At 47.6% G+C, this 25,615-nt stretch overlaps 5 protein-coding genes across 16 annotated transcripts; 1 reads left to right on the forward strand and 4 right to left on the reverse strand.

The window, feature by feature from the left end:
- Positions 1–346: 346 nt before the first annotated feature.
- On the reverse strand, positions 347–3,980 carry CHMP4A (charged multivesicular body protein 4A). The gene is made up of 6 exons (XM_043919614.1): positions 3,830–3,980; positions 2,328–2,477; positions 2,064–2,241; positions 1,385–1,499; positions 1,089–1,224; positions 347–666 (listed from the first exon to the last, which is right to left on the reverse strand). The coding sequence occupies exons 1-6, from the start codon at positions 3,939–3,941 to the stop codon at positions 608–610; spliced, it is 750 nt and encodes a 249-aa protein (XP_043775549.1). The 5' UTR covers positions 3,942–3,980; the 3' UTR covers positions 347–607.
- On the reverse strand, positions 2,345–6,631 carry LOC122704708 (magnesium-dependent phosphatase 1). Of its 3 annotated transcripts, none has more exons than XM_043919615.1 (7): positions 5,708–6,631; positions 5,528–5,588; positions 5,344–5,454; positions 4,910–5,017; positions 4,717–4,812; positions 4,410–4,554; positions 2,345–2,477 (listed from the first exon to the last, which is right to left on the reverse strand). In XM_043919615.1, exons 1-7 carry the CDS (start codon positions 5,742–5,744, stop codon positions 2,430–2,432), a joined length of 606 nt encoding a protein of 201 aa, XP_043775550.1. In that variant the 5' UTR covers positions 5,745–6,631; the 3' UTR covers positions 2,345–2,429. The 3 variants fall into 3 exon arrangements, 2 of the variants coding, with proteins under 2 accessions (XP_043775550.1, XP_043775551.1); XR_006343917.1 differs by having other exon boundaries at positions 2,442–2,477; positions 4,727–4,812; XM_043919616.1 differs by lacking the exon at positions 2,345–2,477 and having other exon boundaries at positions 4,366–4,554; positions 4,727–4,812.
- A 119-nt stretch (positions 6,632–6,750) lies between these two features.
- Positions 6,751–15,521, reverse strand: NEDD8 (NEDD8 ubiquitin like modifier). Its single transcript, XM_043919617.1, has 4 exons — positions 15,040–15,521; positions 7,955–8,002; positions 7,706–7,788; positions 6,751–7,116 (listed from the first exon to the last, which is right to left on the reverse strand). The coding sequence occupies exons 1-4, from the start codon at positions 15,055–15,057 to the stop codon at positions 7,020–7,022; spliced, it is 246 nt and encodes an 81-aa protein (XP_043775552.1). The 5' UTR covers positions 15,058–15,521; the 3' UTR covers positions 6,751–7,019.
- Positions 15,516–22,028, forward strand: GMPR2 (guanosine monophosphate reductase 2). 3 transcript variants are annotated; one of them, XM_043919606.1, is made up of 10 exons: positions 15,516–15,655; positions 16,036–16,149; positions 16,291–16,410; positions 18,669–18,752; positions 18,897–19,070; positions 19,868–19,949; positions 20,042–20,148; positions 20,335–20,377; positions 21,040–21,199; positions 21,396–22,028. In XM_043919606.1, exons 2-10 carry the CDS (start codon positions 16,063–16,065, stop codon positions 21,583–21,585), a joined length of 1,047 nt encoding a protein of 348 aa, XP_043775541.1. In that variant the 5' UTR covers positions 15,516–15,655; positions 16,036–16,062; the 3' UTR covers positions 21,586–22,028. The 3 variants fall into 3 exon arrangements, with proteins under 3 accessions (XP_043775541.1, XP_043775540.1, XP_043775543.1); XM_043919605.1 differs by having other exon boundaries at positions 15,519–15,655; positions 16,054–16,149; XM_043919608.1 differs by lacking the exons at positions 15,516–15,655; positions 16,036–16,149; positions 16,291–16,410 and adding an exon at positions 16,901–17,014.
- Positions 19,381–25,173, reverse strand: TINF2 (TERF1 interacting nuclear factor 2). Of its 8 annotated transcripts, none has more exons than XR_006343914.1 (10): positions 24,642–25,173; positions 24,419–24,523; positions 24,198–24,299; positions 24,003–24,119; positions 23,818–23,914; positions 23,190–23,649; positions 23,039–23,103; positions 22,840–22,931; positions 19,721–20,402; positions 19,381–19,482 (listed from the first exon to the last, which is right to left on the reverse strand). XR_006343914.1 is itself a non-coding variant. In XM_043919604.1 (10 exons), exons 2-10 carry the CDS (start codon positions 24,657–24,659, stop codon positions 20,232–20,234), a joined length of 1,227 nt encoding a protein of 408 aa, XP_043775539.1. In that variant the 5' UTR covers positions 24,660–24,787; positions 24,878–25,173; the 3' UTR covers positions 19,381–20,231. The 8 variants fall into 8 exon arrangements, 5 of the variants coding, with proteins under 5 accessions (XP_043775539.1, XP_043775535.1, XP_043775536.1 ...); XM_043919604.1 differs by having other exon boundaries at positions 19,381–20,402; positions 24,642–24,787; positions 24,878–25,173; XM_043919600.1 differs by having other exon boundaries at positions 19,381–20,402.
- Positions 25,174–25,615: the final 442 nt, after the last annotated feature.

Here is a 25,615-nt window from a genome sequence, read left to right on the forward strand (position 1 = left end):
GTGAACGGGCTTAGTAAAAGGAATATGGGTAGTAAATCATGCAGCTCTCTTTGCAGTGGTACAGTTGGGTGAAAAGGGATGAGGGAAGACTTAGGGGTGGCTCCACATGATTCTGGGATAATACTAGACGGCGGTTTCCTTACCCTCAGCACTAGGCAACCCCAGGACAAACCAGCTTGAGAGATGGAACAATATCTGCCTGGTACACACTAGGTGAAGACACTGGGAGCTCCATCTGTTCTACGCTGCAGTTCCCCTTTCACACTGTCATTATCATTCATTTCTTGGAACAAAGCTCCAAGAACCAGGAGATGAGTTTCAGTGGTAGACAAGGCAGCATAAGCACTAGGGTTCCATCCGCCCAGTTTTATTGGGAATGAGGGCACTGTAATGCTATCCATGGGAGCCCAGTGGCTCTTTCCGTACCAATCCTTCTTCATAGTTGAGCCAGGGAAGGGAGGGCCACAGACCCTTTTCTCAGGTGGGGTCACACCACCACCCTCAGCAGGACCACCTCCCAACAAGGCCATGTTCCTTTAGCTCAGCATTTGGCACTTAAGGAAAAGAGAGCAACAAAGGCAGCGTCAGGCCAACAAGCCCAGACTCATCAGGACACCCACTCAGCCAGCTGCTTTAGTGCTGCTTCATCTTCATCCGCTTTGGGAGCTTTGGAGACAAGGACACCCAGAGAAAGAAAAGTGTTAAGGTCTCAGCAACTTCCAGTCATCCCCTCCTGTAACACTAGGAACCTGCTGAATGCTCTCTCCCAGCAAAGAACCTAAGGGTATGGTCGGTCTTGCTGGGCTGTTGCTAATGCCCATAGCACCTTTGTGCAAATCAGAAGGTGCTTATTTCTCCCAGCATTTGCACCCCTAAACCAGGATACACGGTTTGTGGAGTGAAGCATAAGCCAGATCTCAGTCCCCATTCCCCTTCAGCCAGGCACCCTTATGCAGTTAACAACCTATGCAACTGAAGCAGCAACCCTCTCTGGCTGGATCTTTTGAGGCAGGATGGATGAGGAGTAATTTTCCCCATATCTATCCCCCCCTCTCAAATCCTTGAGATGACAGAACAGCCCTGGGTACCTGGCTCTGCAGGCAGATGTGTAGAGGGTACACTGGGCAGTGTGACTGGGGGTTCCTCCTCCTTGTCACCCACGTGTAACAACTCTCGGGCCAATTCCTCCTGCTCCAGCTCCTCCAGCTCCTCCAACAGTTCATCCTGGATATGGGAGGACAAAGCCACTCAGAACAAAGGAAAATTCTATTTCCAAAAAACGTACTTTTGGAGTTCTCCCCAAAACTGCCCCACAATTCTCTTGGGCATTCCTTCTGGCTGGTCCCGTGCCTTCAACATTCCCTGACCCTTCCTGCCCAATCACCTCATCCACGTCATCTCCAAAGCCCACAGGCCGAGAAATGGCATCTGAGATCTGCTGGGCCACCTCCTGTTGTTCTGTGATGTCAGCCATCAGTTCATCCACCTTGTCAATGTCCCTGAGAACAAGATACACAGCCCAGATATCAGGTGACAATCCCCTTCACTTTTTCTTCTCACATGAATGACGTCCCTCCTGCCTGTGGCTTCAGACTGACAAATCCATGGCTACCAGGTAAAAGAGACCCCTGGAAAAGTATAAAGAGGCAAACTTGGGCTGAGAAATTACATGAAGCCACAACAGGGACGACAGGTTGCTCTCTCTGAAGGGTCTTAAAAAATGAGAAAAATTAGGACTTCCCTGGTGGTTCAGTGGTTAAGACTCCACACTTCCACTGCTGGGCGCCCAGGTTCAATCCCTTGTTGGGGAACCAAGATCCCACAGTTGCTCAGCACAGCCAAAAAGAAAAAAAAAAAACAAAACAGGAAAATCATCTTTCCTCCCTAGAATGTCCCAGCCAGCAGAGATCATCTTGCAGTAAGCAAGAAGGCTGACAGAGGTCTAGCTGTCACAGGCGTCTCTACTCTAAATTCGGATCTGGAGAGGTTTTAAGATTCACAGCACAAAATCAAGCTACTCTCCCCAGGGCCTGGGTCCCCTCCTCCCCTCCCACCATACCCACATGTCCTGGTAGGCCTTCTTCAAGCCTTGGGAAGCAAGCTCCATGGTACGAAGCACTTCTGCATTGGTGGTGGCATTCTCAATGGCCTCACGCTGAAACTCCAGGGTGGATAATGTCCCGTCGGTTTGTGCCAGCTGCTGTTCCAACCTTTTCTTCCTCCGCAAAGCCTGCAGGGCGGCTGACCCAGCCCACACCCTGAACATCAGAGAAGCAGCCCTTGCTTCCCCCGGCCTTCCCCGGTGGCACCTCTCCCTCCCCCATTACCTCTCTTGTTCTTGGTCCCATGCTTCTTGGCAGTTTGCAGCTCCTGTTCAATCTTCTGCTCCAGAAATTCCTGTTTCTTGATCAATATCTTCTCCGTCTCCTTCAGTTTCTGTATTGCCTCTTCAGGGGTTGGCGCCTTCTCCTTCTTTCCTGGAATCCAATGGAGCAGCCCACATTGTGTGAAGGAAAAATATTAGCCACTGATTATGGAGTGCATGGTATGTGCCTGGCACTTAATAGTGTTGTTGTTAATCCCCAAATGACTTTCTACAGTGAATGTACTAACTCCAGCTTACAAATGTGAAAACAGGCACAAAGAGGTTAACATTTTGATCTAAAATCACAACTACTGTAGTGAGAGACTGCAAGGGAACTGAAATGTGACAGTATGAATTCCAAAGCCAGTATCCTTCTGCTATTCCTTCCTAGCTACATTTCAAGTCATTTCCAATCGTTTTTTTTTTTTTTTTTAATAGACTATTTTTTAGAACAGTTTTGGGTTTACAGCAAACTGAGCAAGTGGAAGGTACAAAGACTTCCCATGTGCTGCCGGCACCCACATATGCATAACCTCCTCATTATCTCTTTCCCCACCAGAGTTCAGTCACATTTTATAATCACTGTTCCACTTGTTATCCTAGAAGATATTCAAGGTCCTGACTCCACAGCATCAAACTGAACAAAGCATGGAGGCTAAAGAAAAAAAAATCTGATCTCAATTTTTCCCTTTATCTTCTGAACTTCTAACAGACTTATTAAAAAAAAAAAAAAAGCTGAAGGCCTGAGCCTGCTTAAGATCCTTCCATATTCTCCACTGCCTACAGAATAAAATACAAAAAAAGGTTTTTTAACAAGAACACACACACACACACACACACACACACACACCCCCCATAGTCAGAGGCCAGAACTTCTTTTCCCTAAATATAACACATTTTCCCTGCCTCTGTTTTGCACAGTTACCTCTTTCTAGAGAACCTCACCCCCCCCACCCACCCACTGCCCCCCGGCCTGGCATACTTCTAGACTCCGGATCACCACCTGCCACCCTGATTCTTCCGTTTCACTCTGGCTTTCCGGAAAATCTCCATCATGGAGTTGCCACACCACACTATAAATGCCAGATTTTGCCTGTCTCCCCCACCTCAGAGGAGCTCAAGAGGGCTAGCTTTCTTGGGTCACCTCAGATTGCCTCTGGCCCAGCACGAAGGAAGCACCAGGGTTTTGGAAAGGACTGGATGCCAAGAAACTTCCCCAGAGCCTCAACAGCGGGAGACAGCGCTGTAGCCACGCCCTCCACTCGCCCCCTCCGGAGCCTCGGGCTCTTCCCTCCCGGGTCTGGGAAGGAAGGCAGCTGGAACCGCGCACCCTGACAAGGCGGCGGTGCTGGCTCGAGAGAAGGCCAAGAAGCTATAGGGGTTTTTCAGACAGCGTCTCCTGCTCTCCCGCCTCCAGCCCGCTGCAGCCAGCACCTCCCGGGGACCAGTCTCGCCTGGGCTCACCCCTCCCGAACAGCCGGCCAAGCCCACTCATCGCGACCCTCGCCTCTCCCGCCTCCGCCCCACGGTATCCCGTGCGCTTCCGCCTTGCTCCCGGGGAAGGTGCTGTACGCATCACTCCGAGACCGACCTCGGCCAATCCCTCCTTAGGGCACCGCGGCGACATCATCAACAGGCGCCGGCGAGACCACTGATATCACGTGAGCCAACACACCAGCCCCAAACCCACGCGCTGCTCTCAAAGCTGCCGCTTCGTTTCCCGTTGTATAAAAAGGCCCCACTCCAACCCGCAAACAAACTCTTTGTTTCCTGGAAGGAAATATGCAGGGTAATGCACCCTACTACTTGGGGCCAGTGGAAGAGTTTTTTTATGCCCTTGACAGAGCTCGGGAGATGGGTGGGAATGGGGAGAGCATAGGAGATCACAGTCGGTTTGCCACAAGTTTATAAGGCGGAACCAGTGCCTCACATTCTGGTCTTTGCACCTCCGGATGGCCCACCCCAGGTCAAAACAGAAACAACCCACACAGGGTAAGATCTCTTCTGCCACACACAAATACACTTTAATAATTTACAAATGCACCTGAAAATGCCCTCCTGACTTCCTTTCAGTTCTGTTCCTCAAATGACTGGACCTCAGAGTCCAGCTTGGGCCTTTGTGAATGCATCTAATCCTTGAGTTAGGGTTTGAAGGCTCATTCCATGCTGGACATGAATGCAGGTAACACCTAGAAAGAAAAGAAGCCACATTTCATCAGGCCTTCAGGGCTCCCAGTTAGGACTCTCACCTTTTGGGGGCATCACCTGCATGCAAACTATCCTGTACATACCTACCAAACCTTTCCCTCTTAGGAAGACTTTCTCCTCATTCCCCAAATGGCTAGCCTCACCACTTAGTACCCAGTTTGCTGACATCTACGATGTTCCTCTTCTCATCATCAAAGAAGATCATCTGGGAGAAAGGAACTCCAGTCTTCCGCTGCAACCTGTGCAAGACAGGGTGGGAGTGACCACGCTGGCTTCTTAGCCCCTCCAGTCTCCCTGGTCTTCTGTCTCCCTGCTCCACCACTTATCGCTTCGTACCTCTCAAAGTGCGTGACTTTGCTGCCTGGGTAGATTTCCCGATGAACAAAGTATCTGACAAGGTCAAAGAGCTCCAGCAGCTGGTTGGCTCCTTCAACCTCACCTGTCCTGCAAAAAGGTGTAGTAGATGGGGAGAATGGAGGGCCAAGGCTGCAAGTGAAGTTATGTGTAACCAGGGGGAAATCAACTTCTTGTTTGTCCGGGATGGGCAAGCATCTTCCGTCCAGCTTCAATTTCCATATTCTTCCGGTCTGATACGGGTACCACTGAGCCAATGTTTATTAAACTACAAAATGCACAGCAGAGGGTACAATTCGAAAATGTACAAATACCTGCAACTTGCACGGCCTAAATTTTTGCAGCCAAAGGGTTACACGGAAGTCTCCTCATGCACACATCTCTCAACCCTAGACCGACTCAGTCCCTCTTCTTACCGTGAAGCGGCCGCGATGGGCACTCCCAGGCCCCGCAATCGTTCTAGGACCGCAGGCACCTCAGGGTACAGTTGGATGCTCTGGCCCCGCCTATCTCGTATAGTTCCATCACTGGAGAGGGCGAGAGTGCGTTCAGCTCCCGCGGAGCCCCGCCTGGCCCCAGACCTCCCCAGCCCTGCCTCACCTGCTCTTGTGGAACGGGGGGTCTACGTGCGTGTCCACCCAGAACGGCCAGAGCGTGTAATCTGCGAGAGGAAGAAGGTGGGGGTGTCTCAGCCTGCGCGGGCGCAGGGCCTCGAGAGCAGCTACTGGGGTTTGGAGAAATACTGTGCCTTACGAAACTTTCCCCAGTCCGGTCCCTCACCTAGATCGAAGACCGCGAGTTTCGGGAGTCGCGCCATGACCCGTGCCCGCGGGCTGTGCGCAGGGAGGCAGGCCTTGCTCTCACAGCTCAGTGGCCGCCGGCGGGCCTCAGAGAAACGGCGACTAGAGCGTCGCCAGCCGAGCTGGGAAGGTCGGTCCCAAGACCGCACAAGGGCACCCTCTGGTGGTGGAGGAGGGGAAGGACCTCAGCAAAGTACCATCGCGGACAGCTCCCATGACCCTCAGGTCTCTCCAAGGTCTCTTCCTTTGTGTCTCCACCCCACCCAGCCTCACCATTTTCTACTGAACTAGAGGAGCCAAGGAAGGGAAGCCCTTTCTTCTAGTACCCCTCTCTCATTTTATCTCACCGAGACCTAAAGTGATCCATCATAGCTCATCACTCCTCATCCTATCTCAATATCAGCCTCTCCATGGTATAGAAACCTGAGCCTCAGCAATATTCCAGCCATAAAAGAATGTAGTGTTGATTAAACTCTTGAGGGCTTTTCTTGAACCAGGCCCAAATGTCCTGTAGCGTCTAATGGGGGAGAACTCACTCTCCTGGTTTCTACCACCCACATCAGTAGTATGCTGAAAGATATTTACCAACCAGTTTGGGGGGGAGGACTGATTTGTATTGTCAATTTCTGTAAATACTCTGACATGGCCAATTTCAAGCTACCAACATGAAGTCAGTTAATATGGGGGCTGGGAAAGATGCCAACGATTAGCTCTGGCACAAGTAACAGTTGGCTCTAACACACTCCTGAGTATACACTTACAGTTTGAGAATTCCTCTAAGGGTACGTTTCCTTCCAGTGTCACAGTCCTTCAGCCTGGTGTAACTGGGTGTGCACTGGGTCTATTCTGGGTTTTTTTGGCCACACCCAAAACTAAGATCCCACCTGCCTTGTGGGATCTTAGTTCCCCAACCTGGGACTGAACTCCAGCCCTCAGCAGTGAAAGCACGGAATCCTAACCACTGGGGAATCCCCTAGGTCCACTCTTATTTCAGTCACATTTGTACAATAGAAGAAAGATTCAAGGAGGTCAAGAAATATTTTATTGAGAACCAGGGACACAGCCATAAGAGAGGGAAGCACACAGGACTGCTAACTAAAACCCAATAGCCAGCAAGGGCCCTTTGGGCCAGGAACACTGCCTCCTGGGGTCCTCACAGTCTCCCACCAACAGACACACAAGACTGGGCATCCAGGGGAGGGGGGAGTGGCTCTGGTGTCCCACAGAGTGAGAAGATATATGATGCCTCATTATGAGTGACAGGGCAAGGAGGTAAAATGGAGCGGAGTCCATCACTGCCTAAGACCACCTCCTCCTCTCAGAGCCAACACCAGATGGAGGACTGAACCACCTAATATCTTGTAATCAGCTGCTGTCTTCTCATCATTCCTACAGGAAGAGGCAAAAAAAAGAAAAGAAAAGTTATCAGACATACCATTTAGAGTGGGGTTCTTAACCTGGGTTTCATGGATCTCTGGAGATCTATGAATGCATGTGAGAAAAAAAATTACATCTTTATATTTTTACTAACCCCCAACTGTAATTTGATATTTCTTTCTATTTTGAACACAGACAAAAGCCCCCAAAAGCCCACAGGGGTATTAGCAATATGGGTAACCTGTTAACAAGAGAAATTAGAGCTATTTTCAGACTTCCCTGGTGGCTCAGTGGTAAAGAATCAACCCACCAATGCAGGAGACAGAGGTTCAATCCCTGATGTGGAAAGATCCCACATGCCGAGAAGCAACTAATCCCATGTACCACAACTGATGAGCCTGTGCTCTAGATCCCAGGAGTTGAAACTACTGAAGCCCACACACCCTGTAGCTGGTGCTCTGCAACAAGAGAGGTCACTGCATTGAGAATCCCATGCACTTCAACTAGAGCAAAGCCAGCACAGCAAAGACCTAGCATAGCCAAAAAAAAAAAAAAAAAACAAAAACCCATCACTATACCTTCATTTCCATTCCATACTTACATCTGTTTACCACTGTAGATGAGCCGCTGCTGCTGTGGCGGAATTCCCTCTTTCTCCTCCACACGCTCCTTGATTCGTTCCACCTTTAGGGGTACAAGTAGTCAGGGGCTGCTCAGGGGGAGGGACCATGGAAGTGGAAAGAACAAGAGCTATGCAGATAGCATGAGAGCAAAAGGACTAATTTCATCAGCACACCCAGGCAAAGGTACGTGCAGGGAGACACGCACAGAGGCACTAGGCATACGTTACCTTGTCCGTGGGTTCAATGTCAATCTCGATCTCCTTTCCAGTCAGCGTCTGAAATAGGCAAGGGTTTCATGAGTCTTATAGTTCAGTATACCATTTGTCTCCTAGGTAAAATATCCTGGCCTAGCCTTGGGGGATCGACTTCCTTCCGAGAAATGCACACTCTCAGCAAAGTTGATTTGAAGTGTCAGGAGTATTTGCTTATACCCAATTTCAGACAATTTTAGGCTGTGGACAATTTTGATAGGGGAAGATTCTGTGAACCATTTGACCTCTTAATCTCACAGGTCATCTCATCCCCCACCCAATTAGAATCCATGAGAATACTATAACTCCTTTGGATAAGACAGCAATGAGAGTTGTCCTAAGGAGAGTATTCCTTTGAAAAGGACTTTGTTTTATATACTAATGCTAGAAATTCACACTCAGATAATTCAAAGCATTCTCAAGGACACTAGAGATCACCTCTGACCAGCTTTTTAAGCAATACTAGAACTCAACATTCTATTCTCTTGTATTTTCTCCAGATTTTCACCTAAATCCTAAAATTGCAGCTCTGGTCTTGTTGACTTCTTCCATAGGCTAAAGGTTGCTGATACCCAAAACACAACTGTACACTTACAAATGCTGTGCTTCATCCAATCTTACCTCCCATCCACCCTTGCTCTTAAAGCTCCACTGCATCAGTCTACAGTAATCCAGACCACAAATGCACGATGTAATTTAGGGGCATTTTCTTTGCTTCTACTGTTTTCCTTGTTGCCATCCCCTCTTCCACTCTTTCTCAAACTTTTAAGGGACCCTTTAAGATTGATGACTTGTCAGCAATGCACTTTAATAGATATTACAGCCAGTTGTTTAAGTGTCAAACTCTCCAATTTACACTGCAACTTCCTAAAGGACAGAGACTGTTCAGTCTTCCCAATCTAAGCACAAAGCATGCTGTTTGACATATAAGCAGTCAATAACTATTATTGGAAAGGCTATATACACTGGTGGCTCAGACGGTAAAGCGTCTGCCTACAATGCAGGAGACCCGGGTTCAATCCCTTGGTTGGGAAGATCTCCTGGAGAAGGAAATGGCAACCCACTCCAGTATTCTTGCCTGGGAAATCCCATGGATGGAGGACCCTGGTAGGCCACAGTCCATGGGGTCACAAAGAGTCAGACACGACTGAGCGACTTCACTCACTAAATACACTGATGATCATGTTATGATCACAACCAACACTTACTGAACACTTTCTAAGAGTCAGAAACTATGCCAAGTGTCTTACGTGCATCAATACATTTAATCCTTGCAAGTAACTTATGAGATATGTACTATTCCTATAACCATTTATAGATCAGGAAAATGGGGTTTGGACAGCTTAAAAAGCATGCCTATGATGTCAAAAGGACAGTGTGGATCCAAATACAAATTCTCTGGCCCAGAACCATAGCTTTTAGCTCCGTATTCAGCACTGCCTGAGTCTGGCTGATCTAGTACATGCTCAGTTGCTAAGTCGCATCTGACTCTATGACCCCATGGACTGTGGTGCGCCAGGCTCCTCTGTCCATGGGCTTTTCCAGGCAAGAATACTTGAGTGGGTTGCCATTTCCTTCTCCAGGGGATCTTCCTGACCCAAGGATCGAACCTGCATCTCCAACTCCTGCCTTGGCAGGTGGATTCTTTACCACTGAGCCACCTGGGAAGCCCGGGTGATCTAGTATTGGGACTCAAATGTACACTCCTGTGGCAGATTACAAAATAACATATGGCTCCCACTTATGGGACCACATTGAAGAAAGGACATAGGACCTAATTTCTCAACCATGAGAATGGCTCAGTACTAAGGATATTAAAAAAAAAAAAAAAAATTGCAGGAGTAACTCCCTTGGATTGACCTGTTTGGATGCAAAATAATAAATTACAATAGTGATTCTCAAGTTTCCACCCCAACCCAAGCTGGTCTATATGAAAATTCAATAGTCTACGTTAAAATGAGAAAAGTAATGCCAACAGTGAGCTTTTCATGAAGCTAAATATGTGCGTGCATTCTCGATTGTGTCTGACTCTTTGTGACTTCATGGACTGTAGCCCACCACACTCCTCTGATTTTCTGCAAAAATACAGGAGCAGGTTGCCATTTCCTACTCCAGGGAACCTTCCCAACCCAGGAATCAAACCTGTGTCTCTTGCATCTCCTGCATTGGCAGGCAGATTCTTTACTACTGTGCCACCTGGGAAGCTCTGAAACTAAATATATTCAGCTGTTAAAATGTCCTTTTATGAAATGACAGTGACAATATATGGTATTTTTTTTAGGCTCTTTCCTGACCAAATGAAAAGTATACAATTCTGTGTTGTCCACAAATATTTCACTTTATTGTTCTTAATACTTTAAGTGCAAAGACTCTTTCACCACACAATTCTATTTCTAGGTAACTAACCTAAAGGAAAAACTTGAAATTTTAGTACATATTCAAAGAGGAACATATAAGGTATACTGTAACACCTTTCATAAAAGCAAAACACTGCCTATTAATAAGAAAACAAACTATGGTACACCCATAGAATGACATATTTATTATGCAACAGCTTATACACAGACATGGAAAGATCTAGAAGAATAATATGATTAGTATCACCTTCTGTATGTAGATACATACAAACATACATAAAAAGGATTAAAAGTATACATAGCTCCTAAAATAATGATTATCTTTGAGAAGGGGAGTAGGGCTGAGCAGACGGTTTCCCAAAGCTAACTCTCCCTTTATCTGTACTATTTACATTTCTAATAAAAATACATTCCTTTATCATATGGATATTAACATTCATTCTGATTTAATAATAACAATTTTTAAAGAGTACAAAAGACTCTAACAGGAGCCTAAAACTGCCCTCCCAAGAATTGGATGCTTGGGCTTTACAATGTTTGAAAAAAATTACTGGTTTATAAATTCTAAAAGTCTAGGACTGGTCCTCTTGTTTCTGAGATTGACTACAAAAGCCTATGAATGTATCCAAGCAGCAATTTGGCATATGGCATCCAGCAACAACACTTCTGGGAAAATAATACGTCCAAAAATTTATCTATGACAATGGACTGCAACCTTCTCAAACTGCAAAACTAGAAACAGCATCTAAATACCATACAACTGAAGGTTAAATAAATTATGGTACATACACAGGGGGTAAATCACAGAGTCCTCAAATCGTGTTTAGACTAATAGTATAATTCTAATTTTGTAAATAAATAAATAAACACAACAACCAGTCCATCCTAAAGGAGATCAGCCCTGGGTGTTCATTGGAAGGACTGATGTTGAAGCTGAAACTCCAATACTTTGGCCACCTGATGCGAAGAGCTGACTCATTTGAAAAGACCCTGATGCTGGGAAAGATTGAGGGCAGGAGGAGAAGGGGACGACAGAGGATGAGATGGCTGGATGGCATCACCGACTCAATGGACATGGGTTTGGGTGGACTCTGGGAGTTGGTGATGGACAGGGAGACCTGGCGTGCTGTGGTTCATGGGGTCGCCAAGAGTCGGACATGACTGAGTAACTGAACTGAAATAAACACGTGTATTTATATGCTTTCAAAAAAGTTTGAAAGGATATATATATCAGTGCTTTTATCTTGAGTTGTGAGATTATGGCTGACTGAAATTACTTTCTTTGTGTTTTTGCATTTTCCATTTTTAAAAACCATGAACACATTGGGATGAAAAAAAAAACGTCCTTGATGAGAGTATAAGAAAATAATTCTTTAAAGTAGCACCGTCTACTAGAGAAAGAAACTTAGTGACAGCCACATATACAATATTAAATATTCTAGTAGCCACATTTTTAAAGGTGCAATTTTAATATTCTGAAACCCAATATATTCAAATTATTAATATATTTTACATTCTTTTTTCTAACTAAATCTTCAAAATCCTGTGTACATTTCATACTTGCAGCACACTTCAATTCAGATGGTAAGTTTTCATCTGAAATACTTGATCTGTATTTAAATTTCATAATTTCCAGTTGATGGGACTTCCCTGGTGGTCCAGTGGTTAAGAATCCGCCTTGCAATGCAGGGGATCAGGGTTCAATCCCTGGTAGGGGAACTAAGATCCCACATGCCGAGGAGCAACTAAGCCAGAGCGCCACAACTACTGAGCCAAGTCCATGTGCCGCAACAAAAGATTCCACATGATTCAACTAAGACCCAATGCAGCCACATAAGTAAGTATTAAAAAGATTAAAAAATTTTTTTCATAATTTACAGTTGAAAAAGATTTACATTCCCAACTTGTTCCAAACAAGTTAAAAGGTTTCCCAAGGGCTGAATAAAGTTTTAGTTCTTATATTTAAATTAACTAAATACAAATAAAATAAATAACTGAACTAAAACTTCAATTCCTCAGTCTCACTGGCCATATTTCAAGTGCTTGACAGCCCACGTGGGCTAATGGGCACTGTGCTGGACACGGCTCAAGAATTCCAGCTTACGTAGGAAGCAACAATAAAATCGGAATACCCCCATTTTGTAAACTCCGATGAAGTAACAGATCTAGACAACTACTAACATCACAGAAAGCAAAACCTGACAGAAGTAAATGTCACAAAACACCCGTGAATTATTCTCACGTGAACAGACAAAAAGGACTGACTGAGCCTCTATATCTTATTATCAATTGACAGGAAACAAAGAGGAAAGGAATATATTAAAAGACAACATGGGGATGTAGTCAGCAAAATCCAAAATATAGGAAACTCTATGGGGCCAACAATCTAGGTTATTCAACAAGAAATAAGGAGGGAAATGGAGAATTACATGTTTAAAGAGGCCTAAAATACTTATCAACCAAGCACAATGTATGACTCTTAATTGAATCCAGATTCAAACAAATTGTAAAAAATAAATAAGACAATGATAGAAGTTATCATTGGTTTTTTAGGTGTAATAATTATGGTTATGTTAGGAAAAAAATTCTTTTTTACAGATAAATACTGAAATATGTACAAATAATACATGCTATGCTATTTGGGATTTGCTTCTTAAAATATCACGTACGAAAAGTAGTGAGTATAAATAAAATAGGATTGGCCATGAGATGATAGTTTTGAAGCTGCGTATAGGGTGCTTTGGGCTTCCCTGGTGGCTCAGTGGTAAAGAATCTGCCTACCAATGCAGGAGACGTGGGTTCGATCCCTGGGTCCAATCCTTGGGTTGGGAAGATGCCCTGGAGAAGGAAATGGCAACACACTCCAGTATTCTTGACTAGGAAATCCCATGGACCTAGAGGAGCCTGGTGGACTACAGTCCATGGGATCACAAAAGAGCTGGACAGGACTTAGTGACTTAACAACAACATAGGGGGCATTAGTCCTTCTCTTTGCTGTTGTGTGTGTTTGAAATTGTCCATAAATTAAAACTGTTTAAAACTGAACAATTTTAAAAGATCATGTCACACTGGGTTTCTTCCCTCAAATCTGATCATTGTGACCTGGGAATACATCCAATGGTATTCAACTGGTCTATGATAAACCTAAGCTTAACATTCTGCTCTAAGCACTGGAAGGGGTACAAAAGAAATTAAGTGACTCAACCTCTGTCAATAATCTTTTTCAAGTGAAGACTTACAATCAAGAGACAATGAGACATACAATTAATAAAACAAACCAACAACAACAACAACAACAAAACCCAACATACAAGGAAATGCCATACTGATTATTATTGTCCAAATACAAGGTGCAGTGACAAAGTGCTGTGGTGAGGGAAGACCAACAGTGATTAATTTAAACCTGACTGAGATAACATTTCACACCCACTGTAACAGCTAAAATAAAGATGGGTGCAGAGCAGTTAGAATGCTTACTCATTGCAGGTGGGGATGTAAAATGGTACCACATTTTGGAGAACTGTTTGGCAGTTTCTTTTAAAGTTATACATGACCCAGTAATTCCATTCCTTGGTATTTATCCAAAGGAAATGAAAATATGTGGTTTAGATGCTAAGTCGTGTCCAACTCTTGCGACCCCATGGATTGTAGCCTGCCAAGCTCTTCTGTCCATGGGATTCTCCAGGCAAGAATACTGAAGTGGGTTGCCATTTCCTTCTCCAGGGGATCTAACTTCCTGACCCAGGAATCGAACCCAAGTCTCCTACATTGCAGGCGGATTCTTTACCGACTGAGCTATAAGCTGTAAGTCATTATTCAAATTTTAAAAAACAATGACCTTTAAAATGCTGCTTGGCCTCAATCCTTAGCTAATAGGTAGTTCAGAGGGCTGAAGATGTTAATGGCTATTATGCGTGGTAAATACACTAAGGGGCAGATGCAGTAACGACAGACTTACTTAGCAGTTAAAAAAAAAAGTTTAACGTTGCACTGCACCAATTGTTAGTTTTTGTCCCTCCGTCTTAAGGCACAGAGGAGGAAATTGCAGGTAGGGCTAATGAGGATTGGGAATTAGTGAAGAACCATGGGAGGCGGGATGGAGATCGCGTACTAGGGCACTGATAACTAACCTGCCTCAGTCAAGGAAGTAAGGCTAGTCCAGGATGCTGGCTCAGAAAGGCAGGTGCTGACTGAACACGCTCCCACCTTTGGTTCCTGAAGGAAGGCTAAGATATTACATCTTGGCAACAACTAGCCGAGGCTTACAGTCTAGTTTCTGGGAGGCCCCAGTTCCCTAGGCTAACGCTTTTCTGCTGTGCTGTGCTCGGAGTAGCCTACGTTAGGGGCTGGGAGAAGCGGGTAACTTGGGGATGAAGGATGGGAGAACAGAGCTTATTCCAAGAAACCGAGAGATGCAGGCCTTCTCCATGACCGCGGGGGGGCATACAAAATAGCGAGACTTCGGACAAAGGCGGCCCCGGAGTAAAAGCAGGTGAGGAAGAGACCCCTGGCGGAGCCAGCCCCCTGCTCTCAAAGTCCTCTTGGGCCTCCCCCCTACCTCCCGGCACCCCTCGCGCGGAGCTCCGAAGCTGTCAACCCCCTCCAGGCTCGGGAAAGGCGTGGTTTTCCTTCCCGGTTTCTCCCTTAAGGCACAGCGGCCAGCCCAGTACCACTGCGTCTTGGCAAGGCTGGTGGTGCTCCCACCTTCACTTTAATTAGCATCTTCTTCTCAGTTTGGGGCTGCACACAGATAAATTGCTGCTTCTGCCGCTGCGGTCTCCGATGCCTCTCCCCAGCACTCCGCCTGTAAGAATCACTTCTGCTTCCGGGTCACTGCCAGGCTCCACCCCTGCCTCGCACTCCCCGACCCCCTTCTTTCCAAGGGGTTCCGGAAAGGCTCAGGAATATTTCTGCGTTTCGTTTCGGTGGCGTAGTGCAAGAAAAAAAAAAGAAAGTAAAAAAGCAGCCAGCTTAGTCACAGCAGAGATGACAATTCTGAGAGTCCCCAATGAGTTGGGGCTAGTAATAAGCGGGCGCGGAACGAACTACCCCTCCCATCATGCCAGGGGGCAGCTCCGCGCGTCCCACTCTGGGAGTTGTAGTCCCCTGTCCCTCGGATCCAACGGCATCCTCAGTGTGTGAACTCTGTTACCCAGAAGGCCTTGCACGGCGGCCACCGAAGCCGGAATTCCTCGGTTGCTAGTTCTCTGCGGCAAATTAGCCCAACCTGTTATCCCACAAGGCTCAGCGGGGCTGCGCGAGGCTGTGGTTAAGCGAGAGAAGCGTCGGTCAACTGCCGCCCGGATCACGGCGACAGGAAGTGAGTACCCCTATCCCGGAAGCTGGTTTACGAGAAACCCACCACTCTTCGCTCCCGAATCTGCCCCTTACCCCAGATTGGTCTTTGTAACGGTGGCAGAAAGAAGAGTGGGGGCGTAAAGAATGCATCATTTTAGGGTCACTCACGACTCCATCCCAGTTCTCCCCAACAAATAATACTATTTGTTGAAGACTCCGAAGTAATTGAAACTGCATGGTCTGAAGTGACGTTCTTCAGGGACTGTACGTCAGTGAATGCCCAGACTTTACACGATTTGAGCTAAGAGAGAGATAAGCCTCCCAGCCCTAACGGCATTAAGACCTAAAGGGAAGTTGACTCAGCTCCCCTCTCCCAGACTTTTCCTACCTTCCAACCCTCAGATTCATTGCTGTCTTAAGGTCCCTGCCATGCCTCACATCGATAACGACGTCAAACTGGATTTCAAGGATGTCCTGTTGAGGCCCAAACGCAGTACCCTAAAGTCTCGAAGTGAGGTGAGCCTGCTTTCCTAGTTGCTCTTTCTTGATCCCAAGCTCCTTGGAGAGCCTGAACTGGGAAAGATTCCTGGCTTTTGCCCTCCTGCAGTACTTGTTTTTGGAAGAGTGAAATGCTCAGTTTCCTGTTCGCATCTGCAGGTGGATCTCACAAGATCCTTTGCATTTCGGAACTCAAAGCAGATGTACACTGGGATCCCCATTATTGCTGCCAATATGGATACTGTGGGCACCTTTGAGATGGCCAAGGTCCTCTGTAAGGTAGGACTTCCCTCATGCCCCTTCCTCATGGTGTTTTGTGGGCTGACTGCAGAGGTATCTGCATCCCCACTCCCATCCCAGGTCAGCTCTGGCAGTTAACAGTCAGGATGCTTGATTTACTGCTTTCTGCAATAGTACTAAGGCCTCTTTATCTGATAACTTTAAATGGCCATCTGACTTAGGGAGATTCAAAGCTAAGTTTTTCACCCATTTTAACAGAAACTTCCCTTTTCTCCTGTCCAGCATTTTAAACATCCTGCCAATTTTCCCCACTACCCAGATCACCCTCTACAAACCACATGCATCTCTCTTTACACTACTGTTGGGATACTCAGCATTCACTGTTTTAGTCCAGAAACTAAATATAGTTTGAGCATTCAAAAATTCCCAACCAGAAAATCCTAGAGAGAAGAAATTTAGTTTCTTTCATGCCTGCTATTTTTTTTTTTTTTTTTAATCTTCCTTTTAAGTCCTAGGTTCCTGGGTGTTCTGGGATGTGCCCCAAATGGAATGTTTTTCTTATACAGGTTATTGCTTGTTTTCAAAACGGAAGATGCTGCTCCTGTCAGTTATATTACTTGCTTCTATACTTGTAGCTGAGAAAGTAGATAGTTACTTTGGGTATCCTGAGGACATATACACTCTTCTGGCTGTCCATGTAGCCCTGGTTGATGGATTCTGCTGCTGCTTGTGGCTCTGTTATCCTTAAGGACTTTGTCTCCCTTTCTCTGTTTCTGATTGCTATAAATCTTTCTGGAATGTCTGCTGTCATTTCTCTGAGGTTCATAGTTATGCAGCTTTAGCCCCATATTACTGTTGGCATTCACTATCTGCTTAGCAATCGCACTGTTGCCCATTGTCCACCTGGCCTATCCAGTACAGTTAAGGAATGGTGAATCTGACTTCAGTGTTAACAGATGTCCTACAACGTATGGACCTTGCTGGGACTTTCTTGATGCTTTATGTTAAGACTGGCTTTTCGTTTCTGCTGATGAATGCTGAAGAAGTCAGATTTTAGAGGTACAGGCAAGTCTCAGTAATAATTAAAAGGTTCAGTGCAAGGACCTTTTTCTAGATCTCTAACTTGGTATGTAACTGGATGTATTCATCATGCCACCCTATGCCAAGATATCTCCCAGGTGTGATGACTGCCTAGAGTGATTTTTGTTTGTTTATTTTTCTTTGTTGGTGGCAGAGTGTTGCTGAGAAAGCAGAATTCAGTAGCAGCTTTGGCTGGGTAGTGTTGATCTGAGTTTAGCATGTGCACTTCCTTACTGCTGGCTAATGCGTGACTCCCTTGGATCTCTTACCAGTTGCAAGATTTGTGCTTTCTCAACTGCTGTCTTGTTTATTCGCATGTCTGCACTGTTAAAGCACAAACATCAGCATTCACAGTGGCCTCTGAATGCCTTTCTCAGAGTATTGGGATGTTGTCTGCAGTTTTTTGAGCTAGGGAACATAAATCTGATGAGTCATTCTAGCCTTCAACCTGGCTAACTGAAATAGGCTGAATGAAACAGACTTCTCAGGTTGGTCCATGACTTAAGAAAATCTGTCCAAAATCTGTCCATTACTTTTTTTGGCGTGGGGGGGGGGGGTGTGCCATGCATCAAAGCATATGGGACCGGGGATCAAACCCATACTCCCTGCATGGGAAGTGAGTCTTAACCACTGGACCACCAGGAAAGTCCCTTTTGTCCATTACTTTGGCAGAGATAGAGAAAGGGTAGTATCTTATTGGCTGTTAACCTTAAGGCTTTACCTTGTTTGATTTTGTGAGCATTTAGGCTCACTGAATTACTGCTGATAAATGGAACAGAAAATACCCAAAATAGGTTAGTTCTGTACTAGGTTGTCCTAGGAGGAGGAGCTGAGTCAGTGCAGGCAGACACTGTCTCTGTTCAGCCTTTTCATGGTTCTCTTTTGTCTGCTTCTTATCCCACTGCACCAACAGCTTGTCCTTGTCACTTTTTAAGTCAGAAGCGCTACACGCGCTGGCAGGTGAAATCCAATCCAGATAACTTAGTGCTTTGGTGGGAGTGTTGGGAAAGTACTAGCTTACGTGGAAAAGCCTGATTGCATTTGTAGGGAGAATAATGGTGGAACTGAGGTCTCAGCTCAACCACTGACATCTTCAAGTTGCTTTTTCCAGACTTCAGTCCTTCTGTCCCCCAGATAGGATAATATAAAGGTCTATTTCCAGAGAAAGAGGTTCTAACAAAGTTCTTTCCTTTTTAACGGCTCTTTCTTCTCCCCAGTTCTCCCTCTTCACTGCTGTCCATAAACACTACAGCCTCGAGCAGTGGAAAGAGTTTGCTAGCCAGAATCCTGACTGTCTTGAGGTAACACTGGTCCTCCCCGACCCCTTCCTTAGCCCAGTCTTCCGAGAATCCTTTTTGCTTGGCTTCCGACCCTGACCTCCCCACTCCCGTTGGCTAACCAGCCATGTTGTCTCTGACATGCTCATAGCCCTGTTTCTCTCACAGCATCTGGCTGCTAGCTCAGGCACAGGCTCTTCGGACTTTGAGCAGCTGGAACAGATCCTGAACGCTATTCCCCAGGTGAAGTATGTGTGCCTGGACGTGGCCAATGGCTACTCTGAACACTTTGTTGAATTTGTGAAGGATGTGCGGAAACGCTTCCCTGAACACACGATCATGGTATGTCTGTTACCCTCTAGTGGGTCCATTCCTCTCCTTCCTCCACTCTTTCCTGCCACTCTATTTTGTTATAACAGTTCCTTTCTCCTCTACTGCATAGTCCACTTAATCATGTCACTGGGTGGTTATCCACGGTTCCCCGTTTTAGATGTTTGTTTACTGGCCAGTGCTGTTATCTCTGACCCTTGATACATGGTCTTGTAAATCCAGTACCTGATGTCACTCACCAAACCACAATGGAACACTTATGCATTGTACATATCTCTAGTACATACACACCTGCCCAAAGACATGGACAGACACCACAGTCTTATATTAAAGGGGTTGTATCAAATGCAGTTTTATTTTTTTACAAGCTCAGGGGAGTTGATAAGGCCTTGTTTTCTTCACAGCATTGTGGGGTCTCTCTGTCCTGTTCATCAAAAGCAAATACAATTGGGTAGGTGGGTACTTAGCCTATATTACCATGTCCTCCCACTTCCCCTGAAGCCAGAGAGGTTTCATGACATAACAACTTAAGCACAGGATATGTTTGGGTGTCTTGGTGGGGAGGGAGAGATGAATCTACTATAAATCCGGTGTGAACTTATTCCAGTTGGACCCCCACTTTACCCTAGTACAACAGTAACACTGGCCACTCACCCCCTTACCTCAGCTTGGGAAGCAGGGTCCTGTGAAGTGACTCATCTAAAAGAGGAGCCCAGGGACTCTTCTTTGTAATAATGTTGGAAGCACATGACCTCCTCTCTTTCCTGAGAAGAGACCCTGAGAATGCTGTTATGATGGCTCTGTCCCAGGCAGGGAATGTGGTAACAGGAGAAATGGTGGAAGAGCTGATCCTCTCTGGAGCTGACATCATCAAAGTGGGAATTGGACCAGGTAAGCTGGTTCACTGGGGGGTCACTGGCCACCCCTCCAGTGGCAGACACCTGTGGAGAACTTCATCCTCATTCTTGTCACATTCTTCACAGGCTCCGTGTGTACCACCCGGAAGAAAACCGGAGTGGGGTATCCACAGCTAAGTGCAGTGATGGAGTGTGCAGATGCTGCTCATGGCCTCAAAGGCCACATCATTTCAGTAAGGTCATGGGCAGGGTAGGGTATGAAGCTGCCAAACATCTGGGTTCTCACCCACATCTAGAGGTTCTGGTAGAGTTTGGATCAGGGTTCCTGGGTCCCTGTCAGCATTGAGCTGGGCCGCTGGGACCTCCTAGAGGGCTTGGGGCATCCATACTGTCTCTTCACAGTGCTCCTTACTTTGCAGGATGGAGGCTGCAGCTGTCCTGGGGATGTGGCCAAGGCTTTCGGTAAGGAGGGCACATAAGGAGGATCCTGTAGAAAAGGATGACTCATCTCAGGGTTTAGGGTCAGGCTAGGGAAGTCCAAGAAAGCTGTCCTTTTATAATATGACCAGGGACCCAGAAGTCTGTGGTGTCACCTGGGGCAGGCCAGCAGGGGACATCCTGAAACTCTAATACAGACTCTCCAAATGTGGGCCAGGACCATCTGCACCATCCCCTGGACTGCTGGGTGGTGTAGAGGTCCGAGCCCTACAGCGCATCCATAGGATCTAGCTCTGGGGAGTAGGGCTGCAGTACACTTTGCCAGCTTCCTGGGTCATCCCTGCTCACACTGAAGTTGGAGACCTTTGCTCTTGGGACACTTGCAGTGAGTCTTGTTTGGCTAGGCACAGTAAAAAGAGGTGACCAGAAGATGGCAAAAGCAACAAAAAACAGAGCAGAAGCCTGGAAGAGACTCTGAAATTCTTCGAAAAGTCAGGCCTACTGAGGAATTGAAGTCAGGGCAGAGCAGGCCTGTGCGCTTGGGTTATGGGCCAGCTAAGGAAACAAAACCAGGAAGATGCCAGAATCACTGTCAGGCCTGAAAATTTGGTGTGAGTTGCTCCTGAGGGTGACAGTTTGGGCACCTGGACCAGTTTCCTCTCTTACCCTCTCGCTGGTGCTGGCAGGGGCAGGGGCTGACTTCGTGATGCTGGGCGGCATGCTGGCTGGGCACACTGAGTCAGGTGGTGAGCTCATCGAGAGGAATGGCAGGAAGTACAAGCTCTTCTACGGCATGAGCTCCGAAATGGCCATGAAGAAGTATGCCGGGGGTGTGGCTGAGTACAGGTAGGTGTGGTGGCCAGAGGCCAAGGGTTCTTGGAAAGCATGACTTTCCAAGAAGGGTGATGGCAGAGCTCATGGTTGCTGGGAGATAGATGGTACAGTTTTTGGAAGAAAAGTGATGAACAGGGAAGGACTAAATGCTAGAGACCAGGGTAAGGAATCCAGCGAGAAAAGGTAAGAAAGCTTTTCTTCTTCTAAGGGCCTCAGAGGGAAAGACAGTGGAGGTGCCCTTTAAAGGGGACGTGGAACATACCATCCGAGACATCCTTGGAGGCATCCGCTCCACCTGCACTTATGTGGGAGCAGCTAAGCTGAAGGAGCTGAGCCGGAGAACTACCTTCATCCGTGTCACCCAGCAGGTGAATCCGATCTTCAGTGACGAGAGCTAGACCTGAGCAGTTCTGCCCTCCCAGGGCTCTAGCATCCATCACAGGGCTCCCAAGTGGGCCCCTCTCTCATCCCAGCTACTCAGGCTATTATTACTTGGTCATTTCCTGTCCTCTCCTGACGGCTCCTGCAGTAATTCTGTACTTCTCTATCTGCACATGCAAAATGCCGAGGGCACTCAGTGGGGAGGAAGCAAGGCAGGCAGGCTGAGACAAGGAAGTTGAGAGAATCAAGTGGGAATCTGGGGACCCAGCATTCTGAAGATGATTAAAAAGAAGAGAGGCTGATTCATACATAAATGTTTTATGTGGCCTTGGTTCTGGTAGAGGTAGGCTTTTAGAATCATGTTTTGTTAATCAGATTCATTAAATAGACCTTTGAATATCTACAAAGCGTGGAATTGTTTACATACTTTAAATACCTCAATAAAGAGAGATCCCAATGACTTTAAGATTCTGGGGGTTTTCTGCATAAGGCTGGCATCTGGGTGCTACCCCAGGGCAAGTGCAGGAGTAAGCACTGACCCACTGGAGTCAGCAACATTGAGTACCCTTCCTGTGAAATATCTCCATTCTGGAGCCGCTACCCCCAAGGAACCTGGCAGCATGAGAATTTACAAAGTATATTCTGGCATCAGACCACAGAGTTATTTTCAGAATAGCAAAAGGAAATTTTTCTTCTAGGCTCTCAGCCCTGGTAATGGGCATGTCTGACCAGCACTCTCCAAGGGAGGTAAAATGGCAAAAGGATCCGCTTCCAGCCCCAGAGAGGCTGGTTGTGTTTCTAAAGAATGACCTACACTGACCTTAGACAAGGCTTCATTCCCCTTCCTTGCACCAAGACAGTGTTTTAACAAGTCCGAAATTTAATTATCAAGCATTACAAAGTAACTTCAGCATTGTAGTCAGGCAACCCAAGCCCAGGCTTCCACTTTATCCCCACTAAACTGTATGAGAGAAAGAAGACAGGCAGAATGTCATGGGCATTTCAGTCTTATCACAGGAGTCTAGAACTGTCTGTACAGTCAGGGAAGGGGATAGACACAGTGCTGGGGCCAGAGGAGGGTAGGTATTCACAGAAGGTGGGGATCAGGGTGTCAAACTTTGTCTTCTGATAGTTTTCCAGAGGTTCCTGCAGAGAAGGGAGCAGGGAGATCCTATCATCATTGAAACGTGCCCTGATCCCTCCATATCCTAGAGAATGTCACTTTCTGTCTTGTTCTGCCCACCCATCCCGTTCCCAGCTTTCCTACTCACCCTTCCTTCGCTTTGGCTATCTTCTTCCTCGTCAGAGTCCAAAACCAGGTCCCCTATGGTAATGTCAGAGCTGTACAGAGATGGAGGACAAACTGTAGGGAGGAAAGCAGAGTCCAGGTACTCTCCTCAGTGAACACAGATCCTCAGGAATCCCCAGGAGAGAAGGCTGTTTGATCCGGTTCTGACTCAGGATACCTACCTGACTTCCTAGGAGGTGATGATGACAGTCTTAGTGGTTCCATGTGGCAGTCCATGTTGCAGTTCCTGAGGTGGGAGCAAGCAAAGACAGGGTGAAAGGGAAGCAGGCAGGGCATGTGCTGCTAGTAGGAGGCAGCAGCTGTTCTACTCACTCCTTTTGCTCCGAGGCAGATGAGTCCATTGGGTTCCCCTTCACTGCTCTCCCTCCCAGGGTCCTGGATGGACTCCTAGACTTCCGGGTCAGGGGTGCTCTGGTGCCCGCAGGACCTGCTGGATCTGCTGGGTGTGTGCCGTCTTTGCCCTTCCCAGGCTTAGATGTGACCTGGGCTGCTGAACCCACATCCCTGAAGGGGAGCAGCATGACTGTGGGGCGCTCCTTATGGCCTCTGCTAGTGGCTGCCCACTGGGACTGGATTCTTCGCCGGCCTAGAGGGGCCAGATTGAAATGGTGGCCAGTCAGAGGTTCTGGATGCTTCCTTGAGGCTGGTCCCTGAGGAAGCAGTGGGCCAGGAGAGGCTTTTGGCAGGGGGTCGTGGAGTGCTGGTCTTGGTTGCTGAGGAGGACTCTGCTCTGAGGGCTCTGTCGTGTTCACTGCATCAGTAGCAGAGCACTCTGAAGAAGAAAACAAGGCTCCTTAAAAAGCTAAAATTCTAACACATCCACTCAGTTTGGTTTCTTATACCTCAGGCCCATGTAGCCCTTCCAGTGGGCTGTCTCAAAAGGTCTCAAGCTAAACACTCCACCCCCCAAATTCTTGGTTCTCCTACATGGTCCTGGTACCTGGAAATGGCCACCCCATGTCCACGCCATATTGGCTCAAGACAAAAGAAGAAGTGATAGAAACTCCAGGCTGCATCCAACTCAGAACATCCTGAAGCTGTGGGCAGGGAGAGAGGCATGAAGACCACAGGCCTTGTTACAACCCCACCCGCCACCCCAGCATTCTGCCCTTATGTGTTTTGCACCAACAAAACCTGCTGTGCCTGCAGCAGAGGCAGTGCTTTTTCCAGCTGACACAAATATTCAAAAAACAGCTTTTCCATGGCAGCCAGAAAAGTTTCCCCATACTCTTGTTCGAGTTCCTGCAGGAGGAAAAGCAGCAGGTCAGAGATGGCTAGAGCCAACAGCTACACCACTGCTTCCAAAGCAGCCAGTCCCACCTGCAGCTTCGAAGCCAAATCAACAGGGGCTTCTGCCAGCTGCTTCACCTGCTGGCAAAAGGTTTCCTGAGCCTCTGATATCTTCCTCAGATCCTGCTTTGTCTGTCAAGGGTAAAGAAGGCAAACAGGTTAGGGGCACCAGGAGCCAGTGACCAGGAAGAGGAGCAACTTTGCTGCATCAGGTGTTAACCGGGGTAGGGCTTGCTTCAAGGGTTACTCACGATTTTGGGGTCCCGCACTGCAGGTCCAGACTCTGGGAAGTGGTGATGTAGGGCATTTAGAACCTGGGCCCAAGGCCGGCCCTGCAGGATGAGCTCCACCACCAACTGTGGAGAGTACTGAGCTCAGACTGCCCACGTCGGAGTAAACTGCCCTTTTCCTACCGGTTCCATCCCCAAGCAGTCGGCCCCTATCCCCTCTACCAGGTCCTACTGGTTCCAATACCTTGGCCTTTAGGCCCATACACAGGCGTTCATGATGCCGGTAGCGAACCAAGCCAGGGGCAGCAGCGCGCAGGTATCGCAGAAACTCCAATACTCGGGGAAAATGCTCCACGCAGCGTCCGCGAACGACCTGCCAGCTGGCAGCAGCTACAAAGCGAAGAGCAGCGGGACCGGCCCCCGGGGGTGTGGCCATGGCCGGCGGACTCCACCCCAGGGGCCGCCTCTTTGGGTTCCTACCTCCTCGGCGCGGCTTCCCGACTCCTCCCAGGGGCGGGGCTTCCGGTGGCCCTCACAGGCTCCGCTATTTCAGTCTGCAACGGGTACTTGGCTATCCGACTCTGCGCCTCCCAAGGGCCACCAGAATCCTGGGGTTTCTCTCCACCTCGGGATGGAGCCCGAATGCAGAAGCTGGCAAGCTCCACTGGCACTAGACCGCTCTGTCTGAAACGCCGCCGCTGTCTGAAACGCGAAGGCTACCTCCCTTCCGGCTCTGCGACCAGTTCTCCTACCCGGGAAAAGAGTAGGAGTGGCGAACCAATGGGCCGCCAGACAGGGGATACGTGACGTCGCGTCACAAGGCCACGCCCGGGTAGATCCGGCGCCGCTGCTGGTCCCCGCCCTCGCTTCCCCGCACTTCCGACAGCTTCGGGGTGGGGGGGATCGCGGATCTGGGCTCTGCCCCCGACCGGTGCATTATTTCGGGGAGCCTGCAGAGAAGGCGCTTCGTGATTTGAAGACTTGACTTTCTAGTCTGTAAAGGGAGGTTCGTGCCACTTTCCCTCTCCATCGTCTTCAGCCTCTCAAATCCGATTCCTTAAATCCCAGCGCCCATACCGGCGTCTGCAAAGCCTTCCCCGGGCGGTGCGCGACTTCCAGTTCGCGCTCTTTTTACAGACCAGGAGAGGGCGCCCGCCCTTAAAAAACAAAATACAAAGTTTGAAAAAATACGTCAGATTGATAACTTTTTTCTAGATG

This window comes from Cervus elaphus, chromosome 12 (assembly GCF_910594005.1).
Source record: "Cervus elaphus chromosome 12, mCerEla1.1, whole genome shotgun sequence".
NCBI classification, from domain to species: domain Eukaryota; kingdom Metazoa; phylum Chordata; class Mammalia; order Artiodactyla; family Cervidae; genus Cervus; species Cervus elaphus.

Excerpts from the sequence above, each read along its gene's own strand:
- CHMP4A (XM_043919614.1), bottom strand. The coding sequence starts at position 3,941 with ATGCGTACAGCACCTTCCCCGGGAGCAAGGCGGAAGCGCACGGGATAC. Across the intron at positions 2,478-3,829 it reads TGGCCGGCTGTTCGGGAGGG|GAAAGAAGGAGAAGGCGCCA; the intron begins GTGAGCCCAGGC and ends ATTGGATTCCAG. Across the intron at positions 1,225-1,384 it reads TTGGAGATGACGTGGATGAG|GATGAACTGTTGGAGGAGCT; the intron begins GTGATTGGGCAG and ends TCCCATATCCAG.
- TINF2 (XM_043919600.1), bottom strand. The coding sequence starts at position 24,833 with ATGGCCACACCCCCGGGGGCCGGTCCCGCTGCTCTTCGCTTTGTAGCT. Across the intron at positions 23,915-24,002 it reads AGGCACAGCAGGTTTTGTTG|CTTCAGGATGTTCTGAGTTG; the intron begins GTGCAAAACACA and ends CCCTGCCCACAG. Across the intron at positions 23,104-23,189 it reads TCTGCCTCGGAGCAAAAGGA|GAACTGCAACATGGACTGCC; the intron begins GTGAGTAGAACA and ends CTCCCACCTCAG.
- LOC122704708 (XM_043919615.1), bottom strand. The coding sequence starts at position 5,744 with ATGGCGCGACTCCCGAAACTCGCGGTCTTCGATCTAG. Across the intron at positions 5,589-5,707 it reads ACTCGCGGTCTTCGATCTAG|ATTACACGCTCTGGCCGTTC; the intron begins GTGAGGGACCGG and ends TTCCTCTCGCAG. Across the intron at positions 5,018-5,343 it reads CCCATCGCGGCCGCTTCACG|GACAGGTGAGGTTGAAGGAG; the intron begins GTAAGAAGAGGG and ends ACCTTTTTGCAG.
- NEDD8 (XM_043919617.1), bottom strand. Across the intron at positions 7,789-7,954 it reads ACATTGAACCCACGGACAAG|GTGGAACGAATCAAGGAGCG; the intron begins GTAACGTATGCC and ends GTACCCCTAAAG. Across the intron at positions 7,117-7,705 it reads ATCTACAGTGGTAAACAGAT|GAATGATGAGAAGACAGCAG; the intron begins GTAAGTATGGAA and ends CTCTTCCTGTAG.
- GMPR2 (XM_043919606.1), top strand. The coding sequence starts at position 16,063 with ATGCCTCACATCGATAACGACGTCAAACTGGATTTCAAGGATGTCCTG. Across the intron at positions 20,149-20,334 it reads TCAAAGGCCACATCATTTCA|GATGGAGGCTGCAGCTGTCC; the intron begins GTAAGGTCATGG and ends CTTACTTTGCAG. Across the intron at positions 20,378-21,039 it reads GGATGTGGCCAAGGCTTTCG|GGGCAGGGGCTGACTTCGTG; the intron begins GTAAGGAGGGCA and ends TGGTGCTGGCAG.